At 41.5% G+C, this 16084-nt stretch overlaps 1 protein-coding gene across 1 annotated transcript; it reads left to right on the top strand.

Moving 5' to 3' along the window:
• Window positions 1-111: 111 nt before the first annotated feature.
• mrpl10 (mitochondrial ribosomal protein L10) lies at window positions 112-15433 on the top strand. The gene is made up of 5 exons (XM_035403808.1): window positions 112-353; window positions 6092-6258; window positions 7326-7490; window positions 13822-13966; window positions 14260-15433. The coding sequence occupies exons 1-5, from the start codon at window positions 314-316 to the stop codon at window positions 14505-14507; spliced, it is 765 nt and encodes a 254-aa protein (XP_035259699.1). The 5' UTR covers window positions 112-313; the 3' UTR covers window positions 14508-15433.
• The last annotated feature ends 651 nt before the right edge of the window (window positions 15434-16084 follow it).

The following is a 16084-nucleotide window of genomic DNA, read 5'->3' as shown; positions in this document are numbered from 1 at the left end:
ACTTGCCTGATTTAACCTTACGCATTCGATAACCCCTCCCTTGCCCAATCAGATTGTCAATCGCTGAGCTCGGTTACATCATCTGCACAAATGCGATTTTGAATTGTACCGTTCGTGTACTGTTACTCTGCACATGAAACGTTTCTGGTTACACATGCATATGCAGTAAAATGATGCTGTCATATCAGTTTAAACGTCTCTTTCACATAACCTCCCTAGATATCATTGACTAGCATGGACTGATGAATGGCTAAAATCATCGGCGTCCTTACCATGGAATATTCTAATCGTGTGTCGAAACTTCCGGTTTAAGATGGCGGCGACCTTGTGTGGGAAGCTTCTACTCAGACAGGGTAAGCTGTGCTAAATATTTAACTTGGGTAAAATAAAAATATTTCAGTAATGTAGAGTATGTTAAAACGTACTATGTTTCGCGAGACAGTCACACATTATATACTCTAGCCAAACGTCTCGTAACGCGGCACTGTCAATAGTTAGCTAGCAAGAACCCAATATAGCTAGTAGTATAGCTAGCTAGAAAGACATGACTGTTTGTTTGGCTAGTCTGAAGTAAAAAATAAAAATAAAAAAGAGGCTCATTTAAATAGTTTAAAAAAAAATTTTTTTTTTAACCTCCTTGCGTCCTTTCCTAGCTCCTTACCCAACAAAGACGCAAGGAAAGGACACGAGGACGGACGAATAGAGGATGCGTGGGATTAGGGACAGTTGTACTATTCCCTGACTAACGATGAGGCGCATCCTACACTAGGCCTGTCATACGTCTGATTATACATCGTCAGTAAGGGCGCCGCCTATGGCAAGCGCTTTTAACATTTCATAGTTTCGCTTGATTATCCATAATTACATTTTAAATGTCTACAGATGCATTGTGACATGTCATAATTACAGTGTGACCAATCAGAATGATAATTCAAGATATCTGCAATTATAAACTGACTAGTAAGAATGATAATTAAAAATACCTTTTAAAAGATCTACAACAATGTCACAGAATATCTTTCGACTCACACGTAACCAATGATTATTGGGTATATCTTTTATTATGTTTTGACTAGTCAAATGACATTTTCAGATATCTGAGTTTTTACTAGTCAGATATGTTGTGGCTGCATGACTGACGCAAGGCTTCACGATATTGGTTGAAGCAATGACGGTGGCTGTTTCAAATTTCTTACAACAAATTGTAAGAAAATGCCATGAACTGGAATGAGACAGAAAAACATTAGTCTTGTTGCAGAGAGTTAATCATCTGTAGATCAAATGGTAGTTCATACTGCTTTCAAATAGGCTTGCCATAGACTTTTTTTGATGACATAGGCCTATTTCAGACATATGATAGGTGATGTACTCAGTAGATGGACCTCCTTCTCTCACATAAATTTTACCTGACAATTGGCTTCAGTAATGAATCCTTGGCACTAATCCCCCTCCATAAAACGTGTAGTAGGCCAGAACCATACCCAACATAAATACACAAATGCAAATGACAACACTGGGCCATCACTCTACAAATGCACGGCCCTGTTGTACGTACTCAAAGTGCGTCCCTGTGGAGGTAATAAACCTGAGTTCTCAAGGGGGTGGTCCAGGATAGTTTTGAAAGACTGAGTGGAAGAAACAAAGCACAAATCGTAGAAGACAGCTTCATCCTGTTGTTACCTGGTATGCTGCGTTCTCACTGGATCCAATGCAATTACCTGGATGGCTGCTCTGCACAGATGGCTCAACATTGTTTCCGGTTCAGGTGTAATTTGACGTATCGACCCCTAATTGTATACAAGCCTGTCACATGTTTTGGTACTTCGGCACATTGTTTTGGGCATGCATAGGTACAATTTACTGGTATATTAGTTATTTTGGTAGCCTCGTATGTAGCTTTCTTGGCTATGAAAGTAACTAACAAGGCTCTATAGCTGGCTTTATCATCTGGCAAGTTAGCAGCTAGCTGCTAGATGATAAAGCCAAATACAAAGTCTTGTTGGCTAACTTCATGGCTAGCTAGTTGCAAACTTGGGAGATGATAAAGCCATGTTAAATTCAGTTCAGTTCACATAGTAACAACTGTGCTTAGTAGCCTCGATGTAGCTTTATTTTTTGATCAAACGTTAGTTATAACCCCAGTGCATTGCTACACTGCCAGCTTCATCTTTGCGCTAGGCCCACTATACAGGCCTTTTTAAAGACTTTCCTCCAGTTTGCTTGCTTTACCTGACTACTTAGATTAGCCGTCACACTAATAATGAGTGATAGCGTCTAACGCAGAACCTATGTGAATAAGCACATAGTAACGCATGCTTAGCCTTGTATCCAATAAAATTGTTGATGTGTACAAATTATATCTGAACCAGAAACAAAGTGGAGCTGTCTGTACACAGACAGCCATCTTGGTAAACTACCAGGATGCCTGGTGACAGGCCAGACCCAAGGAGCCAGCTTTCGGTTCCTAACCTGAGCACCGGATGTAATGTCGCCCTTGGCTGATATCTGTGATTTTCGCTCAAAAAGCCAGTTTCCCCATTGGGCTCCATTCATTTTTGACAGCAAAAACAAAATACTTCCACTCAAATATTGATGTTAACTCTGTGCATAATATTAGTATTATTATTTTTCCAAGGTAAAATATTTTTTTCCTACCACACAGACAAACATGAATTTTTTCTTTATTATTTATTTTAGCCTATGTCTGCGCGACCCTCTCTGTACACGTGATTCAGGCATGTGACCAAGGACACAACTGTGCATGTCTGTTGAGCGAAAAAATAAAATAAGCAATGGAATGAGCCCCTATCTATAGCCTACTTGAGTGTACTTGAAGTACTTAAAGTTACAAAGAAGTTCAGGTATACGTCTAAGGCTGTGTCCCAATACAAAGTCAGCTGCCTTAGAAGGCAGCATTTGAAGTCAGCATTTTCACTATTTTTCACACTTGTCATTCATAGGCATGTCCCAAACTGAAGTCATCAGAAAATGTGTCCTTCTAAGGTGCCTTATTTGGGTTAAAATTGAAGGCAACATCTGATGCATACTTCAGCTGGAAGGCTATCCCATAGGCCTTTACAATTTCCTCAGACTTCCCACAGCCGTTAAATTAGGCTAATGGTGGCTCAAACCAGCGAAGCGGTGGAAATGTGAATATACAGTGAACTTGATAATTTGTTGTAGTCCTCTCTAATAGTACATTTAAAATATTTAATACACTGGAATAATGTATTTAATGTTTTTAAGCCCCAGTCAGTTTTCCCTGAACTAGCCAGCTAACTTGCTAGTAATCACTACAGTAAACACTGATCTAGTGTTGGTTTCGTGAACTCTCTATGATGTCATTCTGCCTTCAAAGTGCACCCCAAATTCGTTGCCTTTTGAGGTTCTTTTACTGTTAAGATGCTACCGTCAGAGGGAGCTGCCTTCTAAGGATGCGGGCACCGAAGCAGCTGCCTTTGAATTGGGACACAGCCTGTGTATACTTTTCTGAACTGTAATAGTTCAAAAGTGAACCAAGTACATTTTTTTATTTTTAGAAAGTATGCTATAGCAGTGTGCTTATGACACTTTATTGGGTCAACCTTGTCAAAGTTTCATTCTGCCTAAAACTGGGATTTTCAAGTAGTGTCATATGATATCATGAAAGACACCCCAGCACCACTCCATCATTAAATTCATTGGGAAATCCATAGTTAGTAAATAAGAAAACTGAAGTGAGCCTCAGCCATGTTTTTGGGTTAATGAAACTGACTGCGCAGGCAAATCTGCTATTATTGAGAAACCATTGAAAATGAATGATAATAGGATAGCACCTTATTCCTGAATTTCCCTCAGTGGCAGAAGAAGCACATCAAGCAATAAACAAAAATTCATCCCAGCTCAAGTAAGCTTCATGTATTCATGCCACTTTGTATATAAAGTTACCAATGTTTCATTGTTCACTCCTAAATCTGTTGGAACTGCTCAGGTGTCTGAACCATTTGTCCTGATTGGGATGGACCTTGCGGGGAAACTGACGTCAACCTCAAGAGGCAATATGTACATGATCTACTACAAAACAAAGTGGGCAGAGGTATATCCACCAAAGTTAACCAAGCTGAGCATGTAGCATCATGAATTGTGGAATTTGTTTATAGGTTTCCGGGCTCCTAAATTAATTCTTACTGACTGAGGAGGGGAACTTAGGAATAAGGTGCTGTCCTCTTATCAAGCATTTTCAGTGATTTCTCAGTAATAACTGTGCCTGTGTAATCTGTTTCATTAACCCAAAAACAAGAAAGTGTACTTGGTTCACCTTTGAACTATTATACTCTTAAGAGAAGTATACTTAGGCTTATACTTTAACTTCTTTGCAACTTTTTGTACATAAAATATAGCTACTCAATTAGGCTACAGAAAATACTGAACTAGTAGTGGGCCTGTTTAGACCCAATGTTGTCAAAACCAGACTAGTGGGTCTATTTTTAAACTTGTGGAGACTACAGTTTTTTTTCTTTTGTAAGGGGGGCACAGCACTGTATGGTTTTAAATGCTTTGCGCAATAATGGAATTATAAGCAGACTGAGTGGGTGATTGGAAAGTGTTTTTTTAATGCATGGCAGGTTTGATCTATATACAGTGACGGCATGTAGCCTTTTTTTCCCAGATATGGTAGGCTATGTTTTATATATTGTGCCGCCATGGTAACACATTCCTACGCTTGTGGGTCAGGCATTGCATGTGTCGAAAGTGCTGCAACCGTAACAACGATAGATTTTACTTGCAGTCAATAACAATACATTTCACTTGTAAAAAACTCAGGGATTCTGTTTGGTAAGAAATTTTACACTGTTCATGCCTGAGAAAGGCAATTCTATTTTCAGTGACTGTTCGGGTACACTAACTTGGATTAAAATAGATTAAGAAATTGCGTTAAGCTCTGTGATACATTCTCTGGGAGTCCTCTTAGAATTTTTCTTAACCAGAACTAGAGCTTCATTCATGTCTGTTGAATTTCAGCAAAACTGATCTCTGAACTAAAGAATTAGGTTATCCTTGTCTGTGTCTGTGGGTTATTCATTCGACTAGCTCATTTAAGCATGGGAAAGTGTGGTGATTTAACTGTAACTGAGGCCTAATTATCTCCGCCAGGCGAGAGTCTGGAGGGGATTATGTGTTTGGTCACATGTGTGTTTGTTTGTGTGTCTGTCCGCAGCTGATCTCACGTACTACTGGGCCGATCAGCCTAATACTTGTTGTGCGTGCTGACATCAGGCCAAGGACCTGAATTCTCAAATATTTTGCAAATCGGTCAACGACAAGTATTTTATTTGAATTAATTTCCATCATTGTCCATTGAAATACATTAAGTTCCTACTCCTCACTCCTCCTTACCGCCCAGTAGGGGCCGCAAGTGATCAACAACAGCTTCCGTTTGGAATGAAACATCAGCGATGTAAAATGTCAATTTCAACGTTAAAATGCCAACAAAATAATCCGCCTACTAACAGGGTACGTTAAATGTTTGAATCTGTGGCAATTATTTTGTTGCTATTTTCACGTTGGAATTGATATTTTACATCACTGGTCTTTTGGAATTGTTCCTGTCCAGATTGTTCCTGTCAAGATTTGAAATGAAAGTTCCAGACTAAAACGTCAACGTTAGCTCTGTCTAACACATCGTGGCTGATATGAATGAAATTAGCTAACATGTCACCACCTTTAGCGTTACTTCACTGAATCGGCGTTTTTGGGATTTTCAGTGGCATATGGTAAAAACTTGTAGTATTGTATTTGTCTGGTTGCATTGATTGTGTAGCCTCTATTGTTGCATCAGCAAAGCTAACACGCCTGGCGGAGATCTGCACTCTACTGAGTGCGCTCTTCTAGTTAAATTAGTAATTTACCTGAAAAATTCTTAACAATTGTAATGAAACAAAGACATTCAGTTTAAAAGGTGCCTGATTGTGACCACGGAGGACAAGTTGTTTGAATGTTTACCAATTTGTTTTGAATGGAATTTTTTCTTTTTTTATATTCCTTGTTTTATTTTAGAAAAAAATGTGTTTGGTAGACTATATGGTCACTAAATTAAATGTCTGTCTTGCAGGCTGGCTGCCCGTGACACATTGTGTTCGTCATGGATCCAAGGCAGTTACACGCCACAGGAAGCCAATGCACTTCCTCAAGCAGAAGCTATTGGCTGTCACAGAGTACGTTCCTCCCAAACCTTCAGCCTCAAAGCGCCGTGTCCCCCAGGTCAAACCACACCAGGAGGTGAGTGCATTTTGCAACTATTGCAGCAATCCACGTTGTAGTGCCTTTAGTACTGGCATAAGAACAGATACTGCCGTCTCATTTTTGGGGGGAACGTGTGGTGCTGGGATTTGTTTTATCATTTTTTCTTGTCAGACAGTAGATAATAATGGAGTCCCTTCAGTCATTTTGACAATATTGTTGCATTGATGTAGCTCGCCTTCAGACTGCACACGTAATGTGTTACGACCTGGTCTAGGGTCAGGCCGTAACTCCAGTCCCTATTTGCCTATCCAGATCTAACTGAAAACTGGCTAGTCTACGAAGGGTGTTGGGCATGGGGCCACTTTGAACGCTGAGCTTGGACAATTAGTCTGTAGTCTGAAAACAAAACTCTGAATAGTGTACCCGCAACAGAGAGTTAAAACTCCACCCAGAGGACCTTCAAAAATAATAAAGCAAAATAACAAACTTGTATCCCGATGAAAGGGCTTGTAGTCCAGCTGGGACACCCTATATGGCGAGCAAAGGGCAACACGAGAGTCGAGGTTGAGGTTGAGAACGAGCGAATAGTCAAACACAAAATCCAATCAACAAACAAAGCAGAGGGCTGGGCGAGAATCAGGATTGAATACTACAAGCGTAGAGTCAGACCCACCAAATCACAGGCAAACAAACTAGAATGGCTGAGGCAAGAATCAGAGTTAAAGGGAACGAATCAGTGGTCTGGTCATACACAGGATCTAATCAGCTAACAAACCAGAAGGGCTAGACGGGAATCAGAATCAAGCAAAAATAGGCTCAAATATGCAAAGTCAAACGAAGCAATCACTATACAGAACACACACCAAGCATGAGTATGAAGAGCTAGTCTCCATTGGTAAGTGGGAAACCACAGCTTTTTCAAGCCGAGTAACCGGAAACGGCCAATCAGATGATGAACTGTAAAGATGAAACGCACACGTAACAGAGGTAAACGAAACCTACGACAGGGATCAAATGCTGCACAGGTCTTGCAGAATCATGTCCTTGCTACAGTGGCCAGATTTCAGATGTTTAATCATTGAGTTCCTTTCATGCCTCCACAGGAAAGTGGCTTGGCGGTGCTTCTGAAGAGGGAGGTGCAGTCCATTTTCCAGGAATGTAAGATGATTGCCGTGGTTCACAACAGTGCCACAAATGCTGAGGAGATGCTGCACCTCAAACACCGGCTGCGCAAGCATGGCATCACTGTCCGATTCTTCCCAAACCAGGTGAAGCCACATTCCTTGTTGCATTGCTGCACTCTTACAAAGATGAGTAGTGTTTGTGAGTCTCCTGAAAGTCCAAGTGTCCCACTTGTTTACCATACAGACATGACCACTATGCCGTCACAGAAACAACGAAATGCATCCCAGAAGCCACGCTGTAGGCTATTAAATTTAAAAATTCCACAATATCATCAGGACATCATGCCCACAGTGAGAAGTGCAGTTGTGCACTGAGGAGGAGTCCAGTCGTGCACTCAGATGATGCTAAAATGTCAGTGTTTTAAAGCAACATTGCGTAGTTGCACACTTCCTGTAAAGTCGAATGACATGAATACAGATATTACTGTACATTTAGGCATTTAGCAGACGTCCAGGTGCACTTTACTTTTTTACATATGATCCACTTAAACAGTTGGATATTTACTGAAGGTAACTCAGGTTAAGTATTTTGCATAAGAGTACAAAAAACACTTTTCCTCCTGGGGTTTGAGCTAACAACCTTGGAGTTACAGACCAAATTCCCTAACAATTATCCAAAACTGCCTTCACGTGGCCTCTGATAAGCCTCCATTCTCTCTTTCATCCTTTTTTTGGTAATTGCAGTTTACACTATTACCAACAGAGGTCAGTGCAGTCTCAATACACTGGAGGTCAGAGTCGCTCAGTGGTATAACGACATCCTGGAGGATTGACTTGATGCAACACGAATGGAACTTGACCTCTTTCCATGAATTTTAACTGAATGTACAATTGTGAGTATATATGGTTAGACATTTGACATCGGCTGTTTTGTAATAGTGCTTTTAGAATTATTTTATTTTTGCATAGAGCATACAGTGTTTTTTTATTTGTATCTTCTCAAATCCACATTGGAAACACATTTTATTATGACCTGCTCTATGCTGTACATATATTCAACATGTTATTGAAATTATTAAAGGCATTATTAAAGGTGGTTCCCAATCTCAGTCCTGCTTGGAGGGTTTATTTACCCTCTTAAACCACATTATGTCAGAAATAGCTATGCATGCCATGAAGAATAAAATTCCTGTGGTTGTGCTTATGGTGCTATATTTGCAAACCAGGAGTTAGGGAACCACTGATTAATGCATTAATCATAAAATACAAAAAATATCTTTTTACACCTTGCAAGTGAACCCACTCAAACCCCCCAAAAAAATTCAAAAAGAAGAAAAATAAAGAAATATGGTATGTCAATAATCATGAGTGGAATTATGGTTTTGGAATTAGATTTTAACCCCATAACCCAGACCGCCCCACATAGCCTCACCTGCTCCTTCCAACCTCGTGGACACCAAGCATGCATGGACAGAGATAAACATTTATCATACACATTCAGATGGGTCAAAGTGACTGTACATGAAGTGAGTCAATAAACCTAAACATATCTTAAGAAGAATGATGGACAAACGCATGGTGTCACAAACTTACCACCGAGGGAAGAAAACTGATCGAAAACTGATGTTCCGTATTAGGGGACTGAATAAGCTGATGTTAATGTGTCATATTCGTTCTTTTGTGTGAGGAATGGTGTGTTTGTTTTGCTTGTGCGTACATTTATATCAGTGGTTCCATGCGTGTGCCAGTGTGTGGGTGGATGGATGAGGGAGTATACATATGTGGCATGCATTTTGTGGTAAATACAGATAATTAATGGACTGGGGACCAGTTTTTCTAGAAGTTTTGGAAAAGTGGGCAGGGCCAGGCAGAATGGTAATATGTGTCTGGGATATTCAGGGTGCAGTGAGAATCTGTGTCAGAGACGGTGAAACCCATCTTGAACATGGTTTTGGGTGATGTGTGGTCTGTGAGTGACTTTGTACTGGATTAGTTGTATCTTGGTGGATGATGTCAGTGTAAAGGTATCTGAATAGATGCATTACATAGCCAAAAGTATGCGGACACCTGACATCCAACATCTCATCCAAATTTATTGGTATTAATATTGAGTTGGTCCATCCTTTGCTGCTATAACAACCTCCACTCTTCTGGGAAAGCTTTATACTAGATGTTGAAGCAATGCTGCAGAGATTTGCTTCCATTCAGCCAGAAGAAGTGAGGTTGGGCATTGATTGGGTAATTAGCCCTGGCTCGCAGTTGGCTTTCCAACTGATCCCAGAGGTGCTGGATGGGGCTGAGGTCAAGGCTCTGTGAAGGACTGTCAAGTTCTTCCACACCGTTCTCAACAAAATCACTGTGTGCCTGGATGCACTGCCATGCTGATACAGGAAAGGGCCTTCCCCAAACTGTTGGAGAAGCTCAGACCAAGGGGTGTCCAGGTAATTTTTGGTCATACAGTGTATGTGTCCAGAAGATAGAAGTCTTTCTCCCATTGGTTAATGGGAATGGAAATGGTTGGAGGTCTATTTTGAGAGAAGCTTATATAAGAAGTTTCTCTGATGAGGAAATTGTAGTATTTTTTCCTCAGAGTGGGAAGAGGTCAGTGATGTTTTGAACTAAGTTTTGTAGTTACTGTTTACAAATACCATGTGGACCCATTCCTGTAAGCTGAGTAGAGTTATTTTCAAAAATGGGATGTAAATGAGTCATGCCCTTTTGTTTCCATGTCTTAGAAGCAATAGGTGCTATAGCAACGATAAAGTGAGTGTTAGACCAGATTTGCAGGTTGTAGGTGCAGCAGGGGTTTCTGTCAGTCTCATAAATTATTAACGCAGAGGCTGGGTTCAAACAATAGATGAGCAACAATTAACAGAAAACTAATAAATGTGAGCATTTATTTTCTAGGTAAAGCATCAGAAGTTTCTTAAACAGTTCAATCATGAGAAATTTAAGAAAGGCACTCGTATGTGACTCGTAAGTCCTCCTTTGTAAACCCGTGTCACTGTGTGTGCGTTTCCATAGCAAAGTGAAAGAAAAGGAGAGTGTGTGTGTGTGTGTGTGTGTGAGAGAGACAAAGAGGAGGGGTGTGCGTGCATGCGTGAGTGTCAGTGGGCGCTCGTGCACGTGTGTATACGTGTGTGTGACCTCAGGCACAAGTAGAGTTAGGTATCCAGAATTGGTGTAACTGCACTCACTGCTGCACCTATTTCCAATTCTGGTGTCATTGTGCTGTGTCGACCCCTTATGGGATACAAAGCTTTCACATGATTGTGCACTGTGAAAGTTGCTGTTGCGCTTATGTACGTATAGATACTGGTACGTTAGTTTACTTTGTAGCTTCGCTAGCCTGTGAACTGTAAAGGTAACTAGTAGCTAAGAAGCCAGCTAGGAGTTCTGAATTACAATTGATAACTAATGTTAGCTCTGCGGGTGTACTTACAAACCTAGTGAAGTTATTAAGACATGTCAAATATGGTTAACAAATGTAAGATTTAACATGTGGTAAAGCTTTAAGCATATAAGATATGTATAATTAGCTAATTGCTAGAATGTTTGGGAAATATCTAGGTAGCTAGAGCTAACTACCTAGGTAGGTATACATTACATTTATGTGGCTTAGCATTTGTGATTTTGATGGCTAACTTTAGCTAGTTAGGTACCCAAATACAGGCAGCTTGCTAGATGATATGTCTTGTTAAATTTTATTCAATTCATATTGCATAAATGTTGTGTTTATACAATGTAGACGCTAACAGATTGCATTACATTACATTTATTTGGCAGACGCTTTTATCCAAAGCGACATACAAAAAGTGCATTTCATGGTCATAGACAACTACTAAACACAGGCTCAATAAGACGGAATTGGACACCAGAATTGGAAATAGGTGCAGCAGTGAGTGCAGTTACACCAATTCTGGATACCTAACTCTACTTGTGCCTGAGGTCACACACACGTATACACACGTGCACGAGCGCCCACTGACACTCACACATGCACGCACACCCCTCCTCTTTGTCTCTCTCACACACACATGGGGCGACATAGCTCAGGAGGTAAGACCGATTGTCTGGCAGTCGGAGGGTTGCCGGTTCAAACCCCGCCCTGGGCGTGTCGAAGTGTCCTTGAGCAAGACACCTAACCCCTAACTGCTCTGGCGAATGAGAGGCATCAATTGTAAAGCGCTTTGGATAAAAGCGCTATATAAATGCAGTCCATTTAAGATACAATACTTATTTTGTACAGCTATTTCTAGCCAAGAACACATTTAGTTCACACAGTGAACACTATTCTGACCTAACCTCTGCAAAGCCTGCTAGGCAGAAGAATAAGCTACAGTATTAGGACAAATACAAATTACCAAAAAGTGCTGGGATGGGGCAACATGTAACGTGTCATAAAAGGGGGGGGGGGTGGATTTAGAGTAAAATATACAGCGTGGTGGTAGTTAGTCCAGGTATAGTCTGAAGAGATGAGTCTTCAGGCCACGGCGGAAGATGGGTAGTGAGGGGGAGGTTCGGAGAGGGACGGGGAGTTCGTTCCACCACTGGGGAGCTAGGGTGGAGAAGCTCTGTGATCCCTTTGGTTGGGTGGGAGGGGTTACAAGGTGCCCTGCTGCCGCAGAGCGGAGTGGTCGAGCAGGCACATAGGATCGGATCAAGTCCTGCAAGTAGATGGGGGCTGTCCTGTTGGCTGCAGTGTAGGCAAGGGTCAGGGCTTTGAACCAGATCCTGGCAGCGACCGGTAGCCAGTGGAGTGATCGCAGCAGAGGAGTGACGTGGGAGAATTTGGGAAGGTTGTAGATGAGTCGGGCAGCGGCATTCTGAATCATCTGTAGTGGCTGTATGGCACAAGCTGGCAGGCTTGCAAGGAGAGAGTTGCAGTAATCAAGGCGAGAGGTCACCGTAGCCTGGACGAGCATCTGGGTAGAGTGCGTCGTCAGGTATGGTCGAATCCTTCTGATGTTGTACAGACGGAATCTGCAGGACCGTGATGTTGCCTTGATGTGCTCCTTGAGGTCCAGTTGGTTTGAATACCATATGAATAACATGTGCATGTTTCAACTTCCTTTAGGGAGATACCATGTTTTTTTAATTAAATTGGTATTTCAAATACTACAGTTTGCATGAGCCTCGGCGCCTGTGGGGATAGCGTGGGCCTGAGCCTATAGAATGGGAACGTGGGAGTGGTTATTTTGAGGTGCTTATTGTCAGGAAGCAAAAAAATTATTTGGAATGACTTGCACTACCTTGGCAAAATGGTGGACCTACATAAAATTGAGCTCAGTGACAGGATGATTCCTAATGCAATGCTCTTCGGGACTGCCAGTTTATGCATTTTCCTAAATCCAGCACATTTTGTACGAGTCATTCCTTTTGATTTGTATTTAACACCGAGTTCTTCAGGAGAAGTACGAATTGAACAAATGAAAATGAAAGACTTGGTTCGATGTGCTCCGGCCGTCAGTACACAAGTGATTTCATATCACTGACTTAATGACAGAAATAGTATTTACACTGCCTATTGTGCAAACATGAGCTCTAAAATGTTTGGGACAAACATTGATTTGCCTCTGTACGCCACAATTTTAGATTTGTAATCAAACAATGCAAATGTGGTTGAAGTGCAGATGTGCAGCTTTTATTAAAGAGTTTTTTTTCCATACATTTTGGTTTCACCAAGTACCAACTCACCAGTATATATTATAAAGCCATGGTAAATGGTAATGGCTTCAGTACAATACAATTCCACTGTAAATGTAGATGGGTTTCGCCTGTTCCTCGAAGTCTTTGGACTGAAAACATGTCCTTGCCTGATGTATGAATCAGCAAAAACCCAGAAGGAAAGATAATACAGAAACCACACCAGCAAAGACATGCGCGCACAGACGCATGCTTGCGCATGTGCACGCACACATACAGGTACACGCATGCATACGCACGCACACGCAGGTACATGTTCACATAGAGATGGCTTATAAACGAATTAGGGTGGGGGGTATCACTTGATAGAATTGTTAGCATTCCCGTTTAGAGGTATGTTAGATTGAGTGAAATGTTTTACAGCCTTTTACGATGGAATGGATGTGACATTTGAGGCTTGTCTGCCACTCTCATTGCGCTATTTATCCTGTTTACCTTGAGCTCCATTGCCTTGCATTTAATCGATTCTTTGTGTTTGAAATGTGTTATTTGCAATTTTCTAAATTTACAATGGGTCTAGGACCTTTGGAGGTTGGTAAATGGTGAACACTGCAATGTTATGTAAGTCGCTGGCTTGGGAGGGGGCTTCAGTGTGGTCTACATGAAACCTTTGATAATGCATTTATGGTTGCCTGACACGCTTTCAGGTATTCCCACGAAAAACTGGGTTCTCGTGCATAATACAGCTTTGAATGTCCAAAGCAGTTCCTAGAAGATCACAATAACATTAAATGGCCAACAACAGAATTAAACTCATGTTTTTTAACAGGTGATGCGAGCCTTCCTGGAGGACTCCCAGTACAGTAACATGGAGCCCCTTTTCATTGGGCCGACAGTACTGCTCGTCAGCAAGGAGCCCAAGGTCAAGGAGATGCTGCAGGGCCTGAGGGCTGTGCCCCAGATGGTGCTCATGGGTAGGTTTTGGGTTCTGAGCTCTGGTTATGAACTAAATGCTGACTTAAAAAAAAGAAAACCAAATTTAGTCAATTTTTATTAACATGTTTTAAAACATGCTTTAAAATTCAAACAGATGGTCCCTTGAATGTAATTTTAGATTAACTAAAATTAAGGTCATTGGTACTGATTTTCTGGATCCTCTGTTGGTTTTAGAGGTTAACCACTGTCCTCTACCTGTAGATGACTGGCCTCAAATGAGCAGATGATTGAGGTGTGAATTCTCTCATTCTCTACTTCTCTCACTTTACAGGAGCCTGCATTGAGAACACATTGCTGAGCCTCCAGGGGCTGGTCAGCTACTCTAAACTACCATCTCTGGCCACGGTTCAGGGGCAAGTCGTTAGCGCACTGAGTCTGCAGACGTCCCAAACGGCCGCCGTGCTGCAGCACCACCCAGCCCGCCTGAGCGCGCTCCTCCAGCAGTACGTGACACAGAAAGGCCAGGAAGGAACACCGGGAGGGAGTGATGGAAAGGCAGGGGAGATGACCCCCGTATAGCTGTAGCACCCCCCCCCCCCCCCTTCCCAGTGCTGGACTGCCGCTGACCAGCTGTATTGGGGCCAGTGGGAATGAATGCCGCAGGTATTTCATGTCTGCAGCTTTGTCCTCTGACCTTTGAACTTCACTCTCTGTCACTGGCCCCTCATACTGCTAGCTACCCCAAAAGGACTACTGTGTCATTTATTTTCTCATTCTGCAACTACCAGCCCTTATGTTGTTTTTGACGGATCAAGAAATGTTAAGTCATATTTAAGACTGTTCTTTTACACAATAAAAGGAACCACCTGTGTTCCGCACCCTGCCCTCCCTCCCATGTCACCTTGGCACATAACTAAATACAAACTTGAAATAATCAGTGATCTCATAATTGGCTTCTTCTGTCTGTGTTTTTTCCCCAATGGAATGCAGACTGGCAGCGGTGAATCACAGGTGTTGCATCACACTCCAGTTATGGAACTCAGGTCCCATGCAGGCAGTGCTCCTCTTATTCACTGTGCTGTGCTCACCATATCAGCCAATCCACAGAGACAAGTGAACCTGCTCTGTACTTTTGCACAACGTGAAACACAAGCCCTGGTGATGATTTAACCTTTCTCAATGTCCCCATAAACTTGAGAGATATTAGACATGGTCTAAGGAGAAAAGGCTGGAACATTCTCCTCTGTCACATTTTAGTAAGTAAGTAAGTAATGGCACATTTTAACACACCAGTGGTGGTTTAGAGTTAAATTCTGATAGTGTTGTAAGTTGTCTAGTTTGTTACAACATACTACACATTCATCTGAGATTTTAGAGGTGGAATAAGCGTTTTGAAGCACATTTTGAATGCCCACTTTGAGTTTGAATTGTTAATTACACAAATGCACTCACAAAAACAGTGTTGGAACATTTGACTGTCATTAAAATGCCACTCCGTCTCTGCAGTGCTGGCTTAACTGCGTTTGAGTCTAACTGTACTTCAATGCAAAAGGAGCTGCTCTACTGGTTTGGCAACATTTGGGAATCATGTTTATCACAAGGATCTGTCTTTTATTAAAAATTGACAATGGCACATTATTCCTCAGTTAAAATAATTTATGACTAGGTTCTAGGTAGTGTAACAAAATTTAAAGTGGGAAGAGTTTTTAGCATTTGACAATTAAAATCTATCCCATCAGCATTGATATACTACTCAGATGTGCAATGCATGAGGAATTTGGTTTCACATTGGTTAAAGGCTTGTTTGAAAGATGATATAGTTTCTGTATTAAAATACAGTTTTCTATAAACATTTTCAGCATTATGTTCTATTCATATTGCAGATGCTCATATCCAGAGCAAGTAAATGGGACTAACCTAGAACCATAATAAATGTTTTGAATAGATACAAATTATGTTCATGCAGCCATATAACCACAGGCCGTATCGGACGATGGCCAATGATACTGCTGTCCTGACCACTTTGAGAAATTATTCCACCACTGGGGGGACCAAAGCAGGCAGGCATTGTGACAGGACAAAGCAACGACTTGGGGAGGGGAAAGCCATTCACCCCAAGCTTGCGGAATGGAGAGATCTGGCCCGTTTACAAGGTT

The sequence above is a fragment of the Anguilla anguilla genome, chromosome 2 (genome assembly GCF_013347855.1).
Source record: "Anguilla anguilla isolate fAngAng1 chromosome 2, fAngAng1.pri, whole genome shotgun sequence".
NCBI classification, from domain to species: Eukaryota; Metazoa; Chordata; class Actinopteri; order Anguilliformes; family Anguillidae; genus Anguilla; species Anguilla anguilla.
Note: the sequence above shows the minus strand (reverse complement) of the source record. Positions and strands in the feature narration are given on the sequence as shown.

Bases quoted from the DNA above. Each gene is read 5' to 3' on its own strand.
- mrpl10 (XM_035403808.1), top strand. From the start codon at position 314: ATGGCGGCGACCTTGTGTGGGAAGCTTCTACTCAGACAGG. The intron at 354-6,091 runs GTAAGCTGTGCT...TCTGTCTTGCAG, and splicing joins GAAGCTTCTACTCAGACAGG to GCTGGCTGCCCGTGACACAT. The intron at 7,491-13,821 runs GTGAAGCCACAT...GTTTTTTAACAG, and splicing joins TCCGATTCTTCCCAAACCAG to GTGATGCGAGCCTTCCTGGA.